Source organism: Pristiophorus japonicus, chromosome 8 (genome assembly GCF_044704955.1).
Source record: "Pristiophorus japonicus isolate sPriJap1 chromosome 8, sPriJap1.hap1, whole genome shotgun sequence".
In the NCBI taxonomy this organism is placed as follows: Eukaryota; Metazoa; Chordata; class Chondrichthyes; family Pristiophoridae; genus Pristiophorus; species Pristiophorus japonicus.
Window position 1 is genome coordinate 105,544,555 of NC_091984.1, and position 19,049 is coordinate 105,563,603.

A 19,049-nucleotide genomic window follows, 5' to 3' on the forward strand; every position below is an offset into this window, starting at 1 on the left:
TAAGTGGAGCTATAAATGATGACGTACTCTACAACCGTAGTTTCTGTGCTGCTGAGATCATGTGAATGTCATCTGGTATGCAACTGATCAGGATGATCATGTTGATTGTAATGTTAAGCTGATAGGCAGGAGGTTCCGTTACTATTTTCAGCAGTGATGGGGTTTTCTTTTCTTGAAAGTTTTACCTGTGGTTATTCATTTTTTTCAGGAAATTAAATAATTGGAATATCCCTGGTGTGCGAATTATGCTTGGTCTGTCCAAAGGAACAGATTTAATGAGCTAACTAGCCTTCTCTGATTTTATATATTCTTAGCATAGTTACAAAGATGGTTCTGTTTCCAAGTACAGTTAAAATTTAAACTTATCTCTTCACTGCTTCTGTTGCCTTCTAATCATTTGATGTGCGTATTTTTAATCTTTAATGATGGGACTGGTCAACAAAAAATAAAGTCCAGACGCAGTCCCACTTTCTGCTAAGATTACCTGCTGGTAAAACTGTGTAAACAGTGTTTCAGTCCGGTGAGGCAGCGTCCATATTGATGTCCTCATATCATATTTTTTACAATTTTTAAACATACTAATGTTTTAACATCAAATATATGCCAATCAGCTAAATGTATCCATTACTCTGGTCATTAGCAATGCAGTAGTGGTCTTTTACTAGAAAGCGACCGCTATAATTACACCATAATTAGTACATTCATAAGCGCAAAAGGATACCTCATATTCTTTTGTAGGTCCTAAGACTATAACCAGTGGAATATAACACTTTAGCTATAGTCATTCTGTGTAACAGTGGTGCTTTTTCCGAAGTGGGGGGTGGGGCGGAGGGGGTGGGTATCTGTCTATAAAATAAGTTCCAGAACTCATAACATAAGCACTTAGACACATTCTTACCATTATCCCTCAATCTCTTCTCTTTCCACAAACACAGCTAATTTTCCTTGCAACCTACTTATCGTCTTCAGACACCATCCTGACTTGGAAACATATCACCGTTCCTTCATCATTACTGGGTCAAAATCCTTGATTTCCCTCCCGAACAGCACTGTGGGAGTAACTTCACCACACTGACTGCAGCGGTTCAAGAAAGTGGCTCACCACCACCTTCTCGCGGGCAATAGGGATGGGCAATAAATGCTGGCCTTGCCAATGACACCCACATCCCGGAAATAATTTTTATTTTTAAACTTCAATAATCTTCCTCTGAAACTCATGTAATAGGTCTGTTAGCAGTTGTGTGGAAAAGTTATTCCTGGCTTCCTTCCTTATTCCTAAATTCCTATTTTTTAGTGTGTATCCCTGGTATCTGATCCCTTTGTAATAGCAAGCAATTGGCCTGGACCAATTTTGTGATCTTGAAAAGTTCAGCTAGGTGTTCTTATATTCTCTCCTTTTCCCCAAGGGAACAAGCCCCCATATTCCTTTTCATTTCGCATAAATTAAATTCTTGATAGCTAGAATGATCCTTTTTTGCTGCATCTATATGCTGTCAAGGGACACTTGTTGACCTACATCTGCCTACATCTTTTCTGCATCTCAGTAACAGATTCCCAGCTTGATTTGTATTTTATTCACAGTCATAATTCCAGAGTGAGCTTTAGAGAAATCTCAAAATAAGTGGCCCGACACCTCTGTCAGGGTTTGGAGGAGCCTGTCCTAACCTGTGCCTTTTGAATCAATGAGACTGGCATTGCAGGAAGTCTATGTATTGCTTTTTAAAAGCAGATTTTCCACTTTTTCATCTGCCAAACCAAAATTAAAAATTGGGAGTCTCCATTAAATAATTTGTGGCATGTATAAAATGACAATTTAAGTTAACTTGCTCTATGTAAAGCTGGTGTGTGACTGTTGTGATTGATTATCCATTCACAAGATTGCAACCATGTCAATTTTGGTCAATTATTTATTGATATTTTTTTCTAGTTATACAATTTTGGAGAAACCGTATCCATCGTGTTCTGGACAGAAACCTGGAAACCGGAAAGCTTTTATGACAAAATCAAAAGGAACCGACAGACTGGAGTTCACACATTATGCTTACTCGGTGGGTGACATTTCTACCTTTTACCCTCTGCCTGCGTTCTCTTGTACAGAGGAAAGAAATAAACAAATAATTATTGGGCAAGTCAAACTAAGCTCTTGGATTTTCAAATGTTGATGCTGTTGTTGATTTATCAGAATGCTTTATTTCTCAACCAACAATCACTTGAGAGTTAGAGCCTTCACAGGCACGATTCGTTTGCCCCCTGGAGGAGGAATTCATAGGATGCATACGGGATTGTTTCTTAGACCAGTATGTTACAGAACCTACAAGGGAGCAAGCTATCTTAGATCTGGTCCTGTGTAATGAGACAGGAATAATAAACGATCTCCGAGTAAAAGATCCTCTTGGAATGAATGATCACAGTATGGTTGAATTTGTAATACAGATTGAGGGTGAGGAAGTAGTGTCTCAAACGAGCGTACTGTGCTTAAACAAAGGGGACTACAGTGGGATGAGGGCAAAGTTGGCTAAAGTAGACTGGAAACACAGACTAAACGGTGGCACAATTGAGGAACAGTGGAGGACTTTTAAGAAGCTCTTTCATAGTGCTCAACAAAAATATATTCCAGTGAAAAAGAAGGGCGGTAAGAGAAGGGATAACCAGCCGTGGATGACCAAGGAAATAAAGGAGAGTATCAAATTAAAAACCAATGCGTATAAGGTGGCCAAAGTTAGTGGGAAACTAGAAGATTGGGAAAATTTTAAAAGACAGCAAAGAATGACTAAGAAAGCAATAAAGAAAGGAAAGATAGATTACGAAAGTAAACTTGCGCAAAACATAAAAACAGATAGTAAAAGCTTTTACTGATATATAAAACGGAAGAGAATGACTAAAATAAATGTTGGTCCTTTAGAAGATGAGAAGGGGGATTTAATAATGGGAAATGTGGAAATGGCTGAGACCTTAATCAATTATTTTGCTTCCGTCTTCACAGTGGAAGACACAAAAACCATGCCAAAAATTGCTGGTCACGGGAATGTGGGAAGGGAGGACCTTGAGACAATCACTATCACTAGGGAGGTAGTGCTGGACAGGCTAATGGGACTCAAGGTAGACAAGTCCCCTGGTCCTGATGAAATGCATCCCAGGGTATTAAAAGAGATGGCAGAAGTTATAGCAGATGCATTCGTTATAATCTACCAAAATTCTCTGGACTCTGGGGAGGTACCAGCGGATTGGAAAGCAGCTAATGTAACGCCTCTGTTTAAAAAAGGGGGCGGACAAAAGGCAGGTAACTATAGGCCGGTTAGTTTAACATCTGTAGTGGGGAAAATGCTTGAAGCTATCATTAAGGAAGAAATAGCAGGTCATCTAGATAGGAATAGTGCAGTCAAGCAGACGCAACATGGATTCATGAAGGGGAAATCATGTTTAACTAATTTACTGGAATTCTTTGAGGATATAACGAGCATGGTGGATAGAGGTGTACCGATGGATGTGGTGTATTTGGATTTCCAAAAGGCATTCGATAAGGTGCCACACAAAAGGTTACTGCAGAAGATAAAGGTATGCAGAGTCAGAGGAAATGTATTAGCATGGATCGAGAATTGACTGGCTAACAGAAAGCAGAGAGTGGGGATAAATGAGTCCTTTTCGGTTGGAAATCGGTGGTTAGTGGTGTGCCACAGGGATCGGTGCTGGGACCACAACTGTTTACAATATACATAGATGACCTGGAAGAGGGGACAGAGTATAGTGTAACAAAATTTGCAGATGACACAAAGATTAGTGGGAAAGCGGGTTGTGTAGAGGAGACAGAGAGGCTGCAAAGAGATTTGGATAGGTTAAGCGAATGGGCTAAGGTTTGGCAGATGGAATACAATGTCGGAAAATGTGAGGTCATCCACCTTGGAAAAAAAAACAGTAAAAGTGAATATTATTTGAATGGGGAGAAATTACAACATGCTGCGGTGCAGAGGGACCTGGGGGTCCTTGTGCATGAATCCCAAAAAGTTAGTTTGCAGGTGCAACAGGTAATCAGGAAGGCGAATGGAATGTTGGCCTTCATTGCGAGAGGGATGGAGTACAAAAGCAGGGAGGTCCTTCTGCAACTGTACATGGTATTGGTGAGGCCGCACCTGGAGTACTGCGTGCAGTTTTGGTCACCTTACTTAAGGAAGGATATACTAGCCTTGGAGGGGGTACAGAAACGATTCACTAGGCTGATTCTGGAGATGAGGGGGTTACCTTATGATGATAGATTGAGTAGACTGGGTCTTTACTCGTTGGAGTTCAGAAGAATGAGGGGTGATCTTATAGAAACATTTAAAATAATGAAAGGGATAGACAAGATAGAGGCAGAGAGGTTGTTTCCACTGGTCGGGGAGACTCGAACTAGGGGGCACAGCCTCAAAATATGGGGGAGCCAATTTAAAACCGAGTTGAGAAGGAATTTCTTCTCCCAGAGGGTTGTGAATCTGTGGAATTCTCTGCCCAAGGAAGCAGTTGAGGCTAGCTCATTGAATGTATTCAAATCACAGATAGATAGATTTTTAACCAATAAGGGAATTAAGGGTAATGGGGAGCGGGCGGGTAAGTGGAGCTGAGTCCACGGCCAGATCAGCCATGATCTTTTTGAATGGCAGAGCAGACTTGAGGGGCTAATTCCTGTTCCTAATTCTTATGTTCTTATTATGTTCTCTCTGCAAATGCAGATGCTTGAGTACCAAAAGGAGTTGACACAAAGTAGGTTGCGTGTATCCTAACCTGCCCATCCCCCCTTCAGTGGCCCTTATCTACTTCCCAGCACCTCACAAAGCAGATTCCAATGGAACACCCATTAACAAAGTGTTGTGGCTTTCAGAAAAAAACCTTAAAGCCTCATGAAAACCTTATGCCAGGAGTCAAAAAACAAACAAAAATTTGTCAACAATGGGCTGAAAGTGGCCTCAAATGTGCTCAATCTCTTTGGCTTTTTAAATTTTCTTACATGTGCTGCTCAGTATCTGCCAACCCTGGACAATATGTTGCTAAGGGTGTTATTTTCAGTTGCCATAGATACCGTATCAAGGGCAGGAAAAGGATCCGTGAACCATCAGAATGACATTCATAAATATTATAATGAAACCTCCACCCATTGCATGGGATCATCCTCTGTCCATGTCCTGACCCACTGGGAATGTGCATTATGCCCAATGTGTTGGAGGGAGACCCAGCGTTATGGGTCTCTGCCCCTTTTTCCTCATTCCCTCTTGTCCTAAAACCCTGAAAACTGCCACTTATATGGTGTTGGAATAAGGAAAATCAGCCCCTATATCTTTACTTTTTGTCACTTTGAGTTTGTGTTTCATTTTCCCGTTGCTGACTTTTGCCAAAATCAGACTGTTGCAGTTTTCCCACGTCGTTTTATGTGTTTTGCATATATTTGCATGTACAAATGCACACACGTGCGTGGGGTATGTTGTAACAAAATAAATGTAATATTCACTTGACAAATAGAGTTTTTCTGACTAAAAGTTGTATCGTTTCATAAATATTAATTCTCATGTATGTATTCAATATAGCATAATGGATGATAATGGTTTGTGCCAGAATGAGCATGAATGGCACAGCCACAAATAAATCTATAAGTGAAAACCAACAAAACGCATGGTAAAGCCACCCATGCAAGGTACTTTACTGCTCAGGAGGAATGATGTTTTATGTTGGTGCAAAATTAGACAAAGGTTCCCTGCATAATCTAATGCAGTGAAAGCATGTGCAGTTTACAAGGGTCCAATCTTTCAGAAACTGTAAAATGATCTGACATTTAGTTACTATAACACATAATATATTTCTGGCCACCTAATTCAGAATTCTGCTGAATGGTGCTATGGTTCTGTACATTTGGAAAAATAAACTGTTTTACAAGATAATCACTGGAATGTAAAGCAGACAAGTTATAAAGAGGCAAGTTCCATAAGTGGGAAAGAAGGTAAATCATCCATTAAAGGACCATTGTCCTAATGGAAAATGTTTAGCAACCTTTTTATTCGCTGTTTACGAATGCATAATGGGATGTCATAAATTGCATCATCATAGGCGGTCCCTCGTATCGAGGATGACTTGCTTCCACGCCAAAAAGGGATGAGTTCACAGATGTTTCAATGAAGGACCTAATATTCCAGATCCAGAACTACATCCCGAAGGGTGGAAGATGCCTGTGCGTGGATTTTTTTATCGTGTGTTGGCCGTTGCACACTAGCCACCACACGGGCTTGACAGAGCTAGGTCCTGGTCCAGTGGCAAGGATTGATCAAGACGACCAGAGACCAGCTCTGTTGCACAGACCTAGTGTGCACACAAACGCAGTGTGGGCTGGCCCGTGCTGCCCCTGGGCCCATGCCTCTTCTGGCCTATATCATTGACACTTTAACATGATATTGCCATGTAAAGCATTATCCAAGGCACTACTCTCTCCCAAACAAGAAAGGTTTCCAATCACTTTCTAATGAAAACAGTGCCCCTTTAATTGCTGGCTTGATTTCAGTAATTGTGGATTTTTTTTTAAAGATGGAACTAAAGTAAATCATTTAAGATTCCAATATTGGTATGTTAAAATACCATAACTTTAACCTTGTGACATTAGCAATTTTTCTCAGAAGATGAAGATGACAGCCTTGCTTGTTTTACATATGTTGGCGATCTACCAACATATTTATTCTCACAATAATGTGCTTCAGTAAATACTCTGGGAACAGAAATGCTGACGGGGCCTGGGGTTAATTGTTATATATCTCTGGCTTCAGCACTGAGTAGAAGTATTAAATCTTGTAAAGGTAGTGCCTGGAATGCTCCCAGGTTTGATCTCTGGTCTGTGTGGAGTTAGCTGATCTCAGCTAGGGCAGTGGTTGAGATGCTACAATTGTCCTCGGAGCCTTTGGGGTAAAGAGTAAATATCAGCCAGAGTTCTGAATACTGATCACTGCCTTCTAGAAGTTGGACATCAGTGAGAACAGGATCCAACTCAGCTGTGATGTTCTCCATACTATACTGATATCCGGCTAGGGTCACACATGAGGAATGGGCATTTACTGGAGGACCGATAATGCTGGAGAAACTATATCCCACCAATAATCACACTTTTAGGAGGGCGGAGAACATGGGGAGGAAGGAGGAGGAATTAACTCTTATCCATAGCAGTAACACCATTTAGGTGCTTATACCTGTACTATACAGCTTTACGCATCAGAACTCCAGGGTAGCTGTTATGCTCATAATAAAGTAATGTAACTGAGTACTGTAGACAATGAGTAAGTTGACCTTAGCTTCTTTATTTAAACTCCAGAGTGTTGGTACAGCATGGGAGGCCTGCTTATATACAGTGCTCCCAAGGGATGCTGGGATCCCTTGGGACTCCAACAGGTATGTCCTCTGGTGACGGTATGATACAGGTTGCCTAGGGTTGCATACATAACATCACTCCCTCCCAAAATCAATAGTACACTTATTTACAGGGTGAGACGATCTGGGGCTTTTTGCTCCCTTGTCGATCGTCTCGGTACAAATGCAGGTGTGGGTGAGTTGGTTGGTTCTTCGCTGGGCAGCTAGCCTTACCGGGCTGCTGGGGATGGTGAGTTCAGCTTCGTGGTCGACCGTGATGTCGGTTGCCACTTAGAAACATAGAAACATAGAAAATAGGTGCAGGAGCAGGCCATTCAGCCCTTCTAGCCTGCACCGCCATTCAACGAGTTCATGGCTGAACATGAAACTTCAGTACCCACTTCCTGCTTTCACGCCATACCCCTTGATCCCCCGAGTACTAAGGACTTCATCTAACTCCCTTTTGAATATATTTAGTGAATTGGCCTCAACTACTTCCTGTGGTAGAGAATTCCACAGGTTCACCACTCTCTGGGTGAAGAAGTTTCTCCTTATCTCGGTCCTAAATAGCTTACCCCTTATCCTTAGACTGTGAACCCTGGTTCTGGACTTCCCCAACATTGGGAACATTCTTCCTGCATCCAACCTGTCCAAACCCGTCAGAATTTTAAAAGTTTCTATGAGGTCCCCTCTCACTCTTCTGAACTCCAGTGAATACAAGCCCAGTTGATTCAGTCTTTCTTGATAGGTCAGTCCCACCATCCCGGGAATCAGTCTGGTGAATCTTCGCTGCACTCCCTCAACAGCAAGTATGTCCTTCCTCAAGTTAGGAGACCAAAACTGTACACAATACTCCAGGTGTGGCCTCACCAAGGCCCTGTACAACTGTAGCAACACCTCCCTGCCCCTGTACTCAAATCCCCTCGCTATGAAGGCCAACATGCCATTTGCTTTCTTAACCGCCTGCTGTACCTGCATGCCAACCTTCAATGACTGATGTACCATGACACCCAGGTCTCGTTGCACCTTCCCTTTTCCTAATCTGTCACCATTCAGATAATAGTCTGTCTCTCTGTTTTTACCACCAAAGTGGATAACCTCACATTTATCCACATTATACTTCATCTGCCACGCATTTGCCCACTCACCTAACCTATCCAAGTCACTCTGTAGCCTCATAGCATCCTCCTCGCAGCTCACACTGCCACCCAACTTAGTGTCATCCGCAAATTTGGAGATACTACATTTAATCCCTTCGTCTAAATCATTAATGTATAATGTAAACAGCTGGGGCCCCAGCACAGAACCCTGCGGTACCCCACTAGTCACTGCCTGCCATTCCGAAAAGTACCCATTTACTCCTACTCTTTGCTTCCTGTCTGACAACCAGTTCTCAATCCACGTCAGCACACTACCCCCAATCCCATGTGCTTTAACTTTGCACATTAATCTCCTGTGTGGGACCTTGTCGAAAGCCTTCTGAAAGTCCAAATATACCACATCAACTGGTACTCCTTTGTCCACTTTATTGGAAACATCCTCAAAAAATTCCAGAAGATTTGTCAAGCATGATCTCCCTTTTACAAATCCATGCTGACTTGGACCTATCATGTCACCATTTTCCAAATGCGCTGCTATGACATCCTTAATAATTGATTCCATCATTTTACCCACTACTGAGGTCAGGCTGACCGGTCTATAATTCCCTGCTTTCTCTCTCCCTCCTTTTTTAAAAAGTGGGGTTACATTGGCTACCCTCCACTCGATAGGAACTGATCCAGAGTCAATGGAATGTTGGAAAATGACTGTCAATGCATCCGCTATTTCCAAGGCCACCTCCTTAAGTACTCTGGGATGCAGTCCATCAGGCCCTGGGGATTTATCGGCCTTCAATCCCATCAATTTCCCCAACACAATTTCCCGACTAATAAAGATTTCCCTCAGTTCCTCCTCTTTAATAGACCCTCTGACCACTTTTATATCCGGAAGGTTGTTTGTGTCCTCCTTAGTGAATACTGAACCAAAGTACTTGTTCAATTGGTCTGCCATTTCTTTGTTCCCCGTTATGACTTCCCCTGATTCTGACTGCAGGGGACCTACGTTTGTCTTTACTAACCTCTTTCTCTTTACATACCTATAGAAACTTTTGCAATCCGCCTTAATGTTCCCTGCAAGCTTCTTCTCGTACTCCATTTTCCCTGCCCTAATCAAACCCTTTGTCCTCCTCTGCTGAGTTCTAAATTTCTCCCAGTCCTCAGGTTCGCTGCTATTTCTGGCCAATTTGTATGCCACTTCCTTGGCTTTAATACTATCCCTGATTTCCCTAGATAGCCACGGTTGAGCCACCTTCCCTTTTTTATTTTTACGCCAGACAGGAATGTACAATTGTTGTAATTCATCCATGCATTCTCTAAATGTCTGCCATTGCCCATCCACAGTCAACCCCTTAAGTATCATTAGCCAATCTATCTTAGCCAATTCATGCCTCATACCTTCAAAGTTACCCTTCTTTAAGTTCTGGACCATGGTCTCTGAATTAACTGTTTCATTCTCCATCCTAATGCAGAATTCCACCATATTATGGTCACTCTTCCCCAAGGGGCCTCGCACAATGAGATTGCTAATTAATCCTCTCTCATTACACAACACCCAGTCTAAGATGGCCTCCCCCCTAGTTGGTTCCTCGACATATTGGTCTAGAAAACCATCCCTTATGCATTCCAGGAAATCCTCCTCCACCGTATTGCTTCCAGTTTGGCTAGCCCAATCTATGTGCATATTAAAGTCACCCATTATAACTGCTGCACCTTTATTGCATGCACTCCTAATTTCCTGTTTGATGCCCTCCCCAACATCACTACTACTGTTTGGAGGTCTGTACACAACTCCCACTAACGATTTTTGCCCTTTAGTGTTCTGCAGCTCCACCATATAGATTCCACATCATCCAAGCTAATGTCTTTCCTAACTATTGCATTAATCTCCTCTTTAACCAGTAATGCTACCCCACCTCCTTTTCCTTTTATTCTATCCTTCCTGAATGTTGAATACCCCTGGATGTTGAGTTCCCAGCCCTGATCATCCTGGAGCCACGTCTCCGTAATCCCAATCACATCATATTTGTTAACATCTATTTGCACAATTAATTCATCCACCTTATTGCGGATACTCCTTGCATTAAGACACAAAGCCTTCAGGCTTGTTTTTTTAACACCCTTTGTCCTTTTAGAATTTTGCTGTACAGTGGCCCTTTTTGTTCTTTGCCTTGGGTTTCTCTGCCCTCCACTTTTCCTCATCTCCTTTCTGTCTTTTGCTTTTGCCTCCTTTTTGTCTCCCTCTGTCTCCCTGTATGTGTGTGTGTTGGAGGGTTGACGTTGGTGGTGTCCTCTTCGGGTTGCTCGTGGCTGTTTGTGAATCGCAGTTTGGTTTGGTCCAAGTGCTTTCTGCAAGTTAGTCCATGAGCCAGTTTGACCTGAAACACCCTACTCCCTTTTTTGGCTATGACAGTGCCAGTAAGCCATTTGGAACCATGTCCATACTTGAGCACAAATACAGGATCATTGACTTCAATATCACATGACTAGGACATCAGGCAGGCCGTGCGTGGCGAACATGGCTCGTAGGCTTTCGATGGTGGCAGTGGACGTGCTTACAGACATTATTACACACTCAATCCATTTTGAGTAAGCATCCACAACAACCAAAAACATTTTGTCTAGAAACGGGCCCGCAAAGTCCACGTGGATCCTAGACCACAGTTTGGAGAGCCTTGACCACAAACTTAGCGGTGCCTCTCTGGGTGCATTGCTCAATTGAGAGCAAGTGTTGTATTTGCGCATGCATGATTCCAAATCTGAGTCGATGCCGGGCCACCACACATGGGATCTGGCTAAAGCTTTCATCATTACTATGCCTGGGTGAGTACGATGTAGGTCGCGTATGAACGTTTCCCTGCCTTTCTTAGGCAAAAGCACGCGATTGCCCCACAAAAGACAGTCCTGTATGGACATTTCGTCTTTGCGCCGCTGGAACGGCTTGATCTCTTCATGCATCTCCGCTGGGACGCTGGACCAGCTCCCATGGAGGACACAGTTTTTTTTTTACAAGGGATAGTAAAGGATCCTGGCTGGTCCAGGTCCTGATCTGGCGGGCCGTAACGGGTGACTTTTCGTTTTCAAATGCATCCATTACCAAAAGCAGGCTGTGCCATTTCCACCCCCGGTGGTGGGCAATGGTAGCCGACTGTGCCTGGTATGTGGCGGATTACATAGTTATATGCAGACAGTGTGAGCGCCCATCTTTGAATGCGGGCAGAGACATTGGTATTAATCCCTTTGCTCTCTGAGAATAGCGATATGAGCGGCTTATGGTCAGTTTCTAACTCAAACTTGAGACCAAACAGATACTGGTGCATTTTTTTTACCTCATAAACGCATACCAGAGCTTCCTTTTCAATCATGCTGTAGGCCCTTTCGGCCTTAGACAAACTCCTGGACGCATAGGCGATCGGTTGCAACGTTCCCGATTCGTTAGCTTGTTGTAACAACACCCAACCCGGTACGAAGATGCATCGCAAGCTAGCACTATACAGAACAAGCAGTTTGTTAAAGCATAACAGATTTCTGGCTTTCTCAAAGGCAGCTTCTTGTGATATCCCCCAAATCCAGTCATCTCCCTTAGTAGCACATGTAGGGGTTCTAGCAAGGTGCTTAACCCGGGGAGGAAATTACCAAAATAGTTGAGGAGTTCCAGGAATGACCGCAGCTCCATCACGTTCTGTGGTCTCAGCACATTCTTGATGGCCTCCGTCTTGCCGTAGGTGGGTCTGATAACGTCTGTCGCGATTCTTCTCTCTAAGAACTCGACCTCTGGCGCCAGGAAAACACACCGAGCATTTTAACCTGAGTCCCACGCAATCTAGCCAACTTAGAACCTCTTCCAGGTTCTTCAAGTGTTCGATGGTGTCCCGACCTGTGACCAGCATGTCGTCATGGAAAACCACGGTGCGCGAAACCCACCTTAGCAGGCTCTTCATGTTCCTTTGAAAAATTGCCGCAGCCGATCGAATCCCAAACGGGCATCTATTATAAATAAACAGACCTTTGTGCGCGTTGATGCAGGTGAGGTTTTTTGAAGATTCTGCCAGCTCTTGCATCATATAGGCCGAGGTCAGGTCAACTTGGTGAACGTTTTTCCTCCAGCCAGGGTCGCAAATAGGTCGTCTGCTTTGGGTAGTGGGTACTGGTCCTGTAGCGAAAAACGGTTAAGTGTTACTTTATAGTCCCCACAAATTCTGACAGTGCCATTGCCTTTGAGGATCGGACTGGCCCACTCGTTGAACCACACCGGCGCGATGATGCCTTCTCGTTGCAGCCTCTCCAGCTCAATTTCTACTTCCTCTCGCATCATGTAGGACACCGCCCGTGCCTTGTGACGGATGGGTCATGTACCGGGAACCAAGTGGATCTGCACCTTCGCTCCCGAGAAACTCCCGATGCTCGGCTCAGACAGTGACAGGAACTTGCTCAGAACCTGGGCACGAGGCGTTGTCAACGACGAAAGCGCTCGGATGTCGTCCCAGTTCCAGTGGATTTTTCCCAGCCAGCTTCTGCCGAACAGTGTGGGGCCATCTCTTGGTACAATCCATAGTGGGAGTTCGTGCACCGTTCCATCACAGGAGATCTTTACTGCTGCACAACTAATTACAGGGATCAGCTCGTTAGTGTGAGTTCTTAGCTTGGTATGAATGAGGCTAAGCTTGGGCCTATGTGCCTTGTTGCACCACAGCCTGTCGAAGACCTTTTTGCACATGATAGACTGACTCGCACCCGTGCCCAGTTCCATGGATACTGGAATTCCGTACAGTTCAACTTTTAGCATGATCGGTGAACATTTCGTGGTGAAGGTGTGTACCCCATACACCTCTGCCTCCTCGGTTCGAGTCTCTAGTTCAGTTTGATCCACCAAGGATCGATCCTCCTCTGCAACGTGTTGGTTTTCAGGGTTTGCAGCTCGTCTGCGCATTCGCTGGAGGTGTCCCATTGTTCCACAGTCTTTGCACACATAGTGTTTGAAGCGGCATTGATGGGCTCGATGATCACCTCCGCAGTGCCAACAAGGTGTTAACTGCCTCGCATTAACGTTTGATGGCGGACTGGGTCATCTGAGGTCTTGCAGCAGCCGGCGTGTACGTTCTGCCATATGCATTCCTGCCTGAAAACGACATTACTTTGTGTACAGTACTTGCCAAAATCTCTTTATGCTGCGAAATTTGTTTGGTGTTATCGCTGGTGGACATAAATGCCTGGGCTATCGTTATGGCTTTGCTCAGGTTCGGTGTTTCAGCAGTCAGTAGTTTGCAAAGGATAATCTCATGGCCAATGACAAGCACAAAAACGTCTCTTAGCATTTGCTCCAGGAATCCATCGAATTCGCAATGTCCTGCAAGGTGCCTTAGTTCGGCGACGTAGCTCGCCACTTCCTGGCCTTCAGACCGTTGACACGTGTAGAATCGATACCTCACCATCAGAACGCTTTCCTTCGGATTTAGTGTTCCCGGACCAGCGTACACAGTTCTTCATACAATTTGGTTGTTGGTTTCACCCGAGCTAGAAGATTCTTCATGAGGCCATAGTTCATGTTCATGTTGCCCCACAGATGGTGAGGAGGATCGCCCTTCATTTGGCAACGTTCTCGTCCCCTTTCAGCTCGTTGGCCACGAAATATTGGTCGAGTTGCTCCACGAATGCTTCTCAACTGTCCCCTTCTGAGAATTTCTCCAGGAAACCAACACTTCTCTGCATTTTCGTGTGATTGTTCGTTATCTCGTCACCAGATGTTATGCTCATAATAAAATAATGTAATTGAATAATGTAGACAATGAGTAAGTGTAACCTTAGCTCCTTTATTTAAACGCCAGAGTGTTGGTACAGCATGGGAGGCCTGCTTATATACAGTGCTCCCAAGGGATGTTGGGACTCCAACAGGTATGCCCTCTGGTGGCGGTATGATACAGGTTGCCTAGGGTTGCAAACATAACAGTAGCAAAGGTCATAAAGTAGCCAAACCAGCGAAAAGTTTCAAGGAATTTCCACATTCTTTTGGGCTAGTTTAAAAAAGGACTGCAAAAATGGCCAACAGGCTCCACCCCTTTATTTATGATTGGTCCCCTTGGAGGATAAGGCACCCTGAAGTTTCACAGGAATGTGTCACTGGATCCACCCATCCCAAGGTCTCACTGACTTTGCAAATTGTAACGCGATCCACTTTGACTTCCTGAAGCGACAGAGGATGGAGCTCCTCAAAAGACAGCAAGGGCCAGCCAAAGTCCCATACCCCAGTCCAAGTACATCCTCCCCAGCCAAAGTGCCTTACCCCACCCAGTCCAAGTGCATGCCTCCCCCAGCCGAAGTGCCTTACCCCACCCAGTCCAAGTGAATGCCTCCTGCAGCCGAAGTGCCTTACCCAAGCGAAGTGCATCCTCCACCTCACCCCCGGCCATAGATGAGGCATTGTGTACAGATTGTTAACAGGTTTATTGGGTATGAAGTGAATAGCGATAGTGTCGTGACTTCTGGATATCATCCAATCCAACGATGTCCCTTGTAGGGGGTTGGAAGATCGTGATCCGTCTTTCCTGAGTTCTCTCCCCTCCAATTTCCACCCCCCATCCCTCATGTCTCTCTCTCTCTTCCCCCCAGCCCCTCTCTCTCCCCCCCAGCCTCTCTCTCTCCCCCCTCCCCCAGCCTCTCTCTCTCTCTCTCTCTCTCTCTCTCCCCCGCCAGCCTCTCTCTCTTCCCCCCCAGCCTCTCTCTCTTTCCCCCCCCCAGCCTCTCTCTCTCCCCCCCAGCCTCTTTCTCTCCCCCCCCAGCCTCTCTCTCTCCCCCCCAGCCTCTCTCTCTACCCCCCCCCCAGCCCCTCTCTCTCCCCCCCAGCCCCTCTCTCTCCCCCCCAGCCCCTCTCTCTCCCCCAGCCCCCCTCTCTCTCCCAGCCCCCCTCTCTCTCTGCCCCCAGCCTCTCTCTCTCCCCCCCCCAGCCTCTCTCTCTCCCCCCCCCCCAGCCTCTCTCTCTCTCCCCCCTCAGCCCCTCTCTCTCCCCCCCCCCAGCCTCTCTCTCTCTTCCCCCCCAGCCTCTCTCTCTCTTCCCCCCCAGCCTCTCTCTCTCTTCCCCCCCCCAGTCTCTCTCTCTCTTTCTCCACCCAGCCTCTCTCTCTCCACCCAGCCTCTTTCTCGCTCTCCACCTCAGCCAGCGCCTCTCTCTCTCTCTCTCTCTCCACCCAGCCTCTCTCCACCCAGCCTTTCTCTATCTCGCTCCCCCACGCCCTCAAACTCGTGGCCCTAAAGCCCTCCGATTCTCCCCCCAAGCCCACCACTCGGGACTCGCGGCTCACGAGAGGCTCGGGGCCCAGTCGGAGGCTCTCAGCTGAGTGGGAGGCCCAGTCGGCCAGAGTAGCAGGCTCGTGAAGGAGCAGTAGCCCGTCGTCATCAGCACCCTCCCGCTGTCATCGGGCGCAGGCCTGCCACCATCGGCACCCCCCTGCCGCCCATTGGCACTCTCCTGCCACCATCAGGCGCAGGCCTGCCACCATCGGCACCCCCCTGCCGCCCATCGGCACTCTCCTGCCACCATCGAGCCCAGGCTGGCTGGGGTGAAGAGATTCGGAGCCTCAGGTTCTGCTTCTGGCACCTCGTAGATGGAATGATTCGGCCGAGGGGCGGTGGCAGAGTTTAACCGGGCGGGGCTTGTCACCTGTCCATCAAAAATGTTCAGTACACGGGCAGGGCTTGTCGCCTGTCTGTCAAAAAAAGTGCAGTACAATAGTTAGTCCCTTTAAAAAAAAATCACGCTAGAAGACTGCACTGCCTGCAAAATTGGCCACACCCCCAGATCGAATTAATCATCATTGAGTTTTCACTAATTGCGCCCATTTGTGGGCCTTCGAGGAGGCTCTTAAAATTAAGCTGTGTTTTTTTATCAGGCGCAATGTCACTAATAGGCATGATTTAAAAGCTTTTAAATATTTTTTTAAGTTACTAAGAAACTGACTACTGTATACCAGTGTAACTGGTAGATGGTTCTGTATAGTTTTTTAAGTCATTTTCAGTTATTAAAAATCAGATTTCTCGCAGGTGGTGGACAAGACACTGATTAAAAACAATTATCTTTTATGATAAACCCATTTCAGCTGTGTTAATAAAAATCTTTTTAATGCAATTTAAAAAAAAATTTTGCTTAGAAAACGTTGCTCGATTGCGCTGGTTCATGTAAGATTTTACGTTCAATATGCAAATGAGCTAGAGAGAAAAACACTTTTGAAAACTAGCACAATCTTGAGCACAATTTGCACCCAGATCGCTGATTGCACTCAAAGCAGAAACTCTTGGCCCATTTAATTAATATGTAGCTATAATTGAAAGAACCAATGCATTTTCCCTTTATTGCTACAGTATGTTGATGATCAAATACACTGCCAATAAAACAATTTCAGGTTTTAGTTGTGTTTTCTATTAAGTAACAGATTTGCTTAGCAAATAAATAAAGATCCATTTTACTTAGTGACGATATTTGCTACCATTAACTTTTGTGCAATGTATGAGTGTTTTAATATCTGATGTCACCTGCTCTTTGAGTATTTAATTTAGGTGCGGGGAGGTCACAGGGTTTTTCTTTCTTTTAAAGGTAGACAAATGGTCTCTTCACACCCTGGTGTTTAGTCATTTCACATGAACAATGAAAATGACATTTTCAAATGTGTGCATTAGGCCTCTGCTAAGTTTTAATGGCTGCTAAAATTATGTACATAAATTCACACAGTACCTTAATGTTTTCCCGTACCTTGGGGAGCAGATTGAAACTTGAGTGTCGATCTGGGCTGAAGAATTTTTTTCTTCTAAATAAACTTTCTTTTTATATCTTCTATGCAGACATCAAAGTAAAAGAACAGTCACTGGAAAATCTAATGAGGCAAGTTGCCCCTTTGTTTAAGAAGCGAATGATTGTAATATTGTCATATCCACTCTGGAGATTCTACATTTACCAAATCTGCATTTTGATATATGAATCACCCATTTTGGCACATATTAAGCAGGAAGGAAGCGTTGGGGAGGGGGGTGGGGGAGAAATAGCAACCGGGTAACCTGGAAGTAGAGGTTTCCTAGAGGTCCTGCCAAATTTAATGGCAGGACCCAATTTAAATGTGTTGAATTGGTTTCCCGGCCACAGCCAGCCAGATTGAAAAGCTGGTTGACTGTCGGGCAGGTAGGCCTGTGGCTCCAGGCCACAGCGGGATAACACATCGGGAGGGCGTCGTACATTGAGAGGGAAGCAGTCCGATCGCAGGCTAGTTTTACAGGTAAGCTTGGGAGCTCTGCTCCTGCAGATAAGCTCTTCCTGGTTCACAAGCAGTGCTAAAAAGACACTTTACTGTTCATCTAGGTGTTCTCACCTCCCTTCAACTGCCAGGTTTCTCGAGGCCTGGGAAACCCATCTGACCAACATTAAATTTAAAACGGAAGTAAAATATGAGGCACGCAGCCTCATTAAAATGTTTAAAATCGGGACCTGGCTCCAGATAGCAGGTTAGATGCCCGCTCCCCAACCCGCCTCCTTTAAAACTGGAAGTGCAGGCGGGCTGAGGTCAGATTTCCAATTTTTTTTTAACCTACCCTGCCTCCCCCAGGGAGGGGAGGGGGATTAAATTACCCCCATTGTGCCTGTAGTATAAAATATACACTGTTACAGTTGGTCATTAAAAGCTGAACATGACTTTTAAAGAAGTATTTTGCTAAACTTGATTACCTCACAGATGCAAAGAAAATCAGTTTTCCTTGTCAGGAAACATGAGGTCATAAGTTAAGTTAGACAAGTAATGCCCAGTAGATTCATACTCAAGCTAAAATCGACTATGTTTTCAAGTTCTCATTTAAAATAGAAATCCCAGACAGACTGGAAAACATCCAGTGAGAAACATGTGAAATTGATATTTCAGTTGTGTTTATTTTGGATGACTATCTTGTTAGCTTGCATTTTGATTTGGATCTAGTCCTTCAAACAAAGAATGATGCATCAGTTTAAGTGTTCATTACAAATTACAATTCAAATCTGTAGCAAAATTATACCATTTATCACGTTATTAGAAATATTTTACACTAGCTGTAAGTGTAGAATTAAGACCAACTGTTAAATATTTAGTTCCTTTTTACTTTTCCTCACTTTCCTGCAAGCCTTTTTCCCCTTTCCCCTCTTTCGAAGGGAATAATTCATCATAGGTTATGGTTCCATGGGGATTAGTGGTCCACTCGTGCCTTGCCTGAGTGGCCAGTTTTCTATGGAGAATGATCATGAGGTAATCACAGACCAGCTCAATCATACTCTTTCATTTTCTCCCCCTTCAACTCTAGCCACGCTCTCTAGGCCCTCCACTGTCACCCAGCTGAGATTGGCTGATTCAACACAGACCAGGGATTGAATCTGGGACCTTTCTAGCCTACATGCCTCAATATCACACCATGCATTTCCCCAGCAAGTTGTCGGAGAGATGCAACACCAGTCATTGCTAACATAAATTGGTTGGGAAATATTGGTATATAAAATTACGGCTTTACTGCTGAGGATCAGAAGTTAATGATGAGACGGGGCCAGTCGTTTTTTTACATGTTCGTTGTATGACATTTACCTCTTAATTTGATTATTTGTCTAAG

General features: G+C 44.7%; 1 protein-coding gene across 1 annotated transcript in view; it reads left to right on the plus strand.

The window, feature by feature from the left end:
* The window catches only part of dph5 (diphthamide biosynthesis 5), an 84,545-nt gene that overhangs the window by 54,921 nt on the left and 10,575 nt on the right, over window positions 1-19,049 (plus strand). The window contains exons 4-5 of the mRNA XM_070887243.1: window positions 1,928-2,048; window positions 17,274-17,313. Coding sequence (XP_070743344.1) covers window positions 1,928-2,048; window positions 17,274-17,313 — 161 coding nt within the window. The remainder of the gene's footprint in view (window positions 1-1,927; window positions 2,049-17,273; window positions 17,314-19,049) is intronic.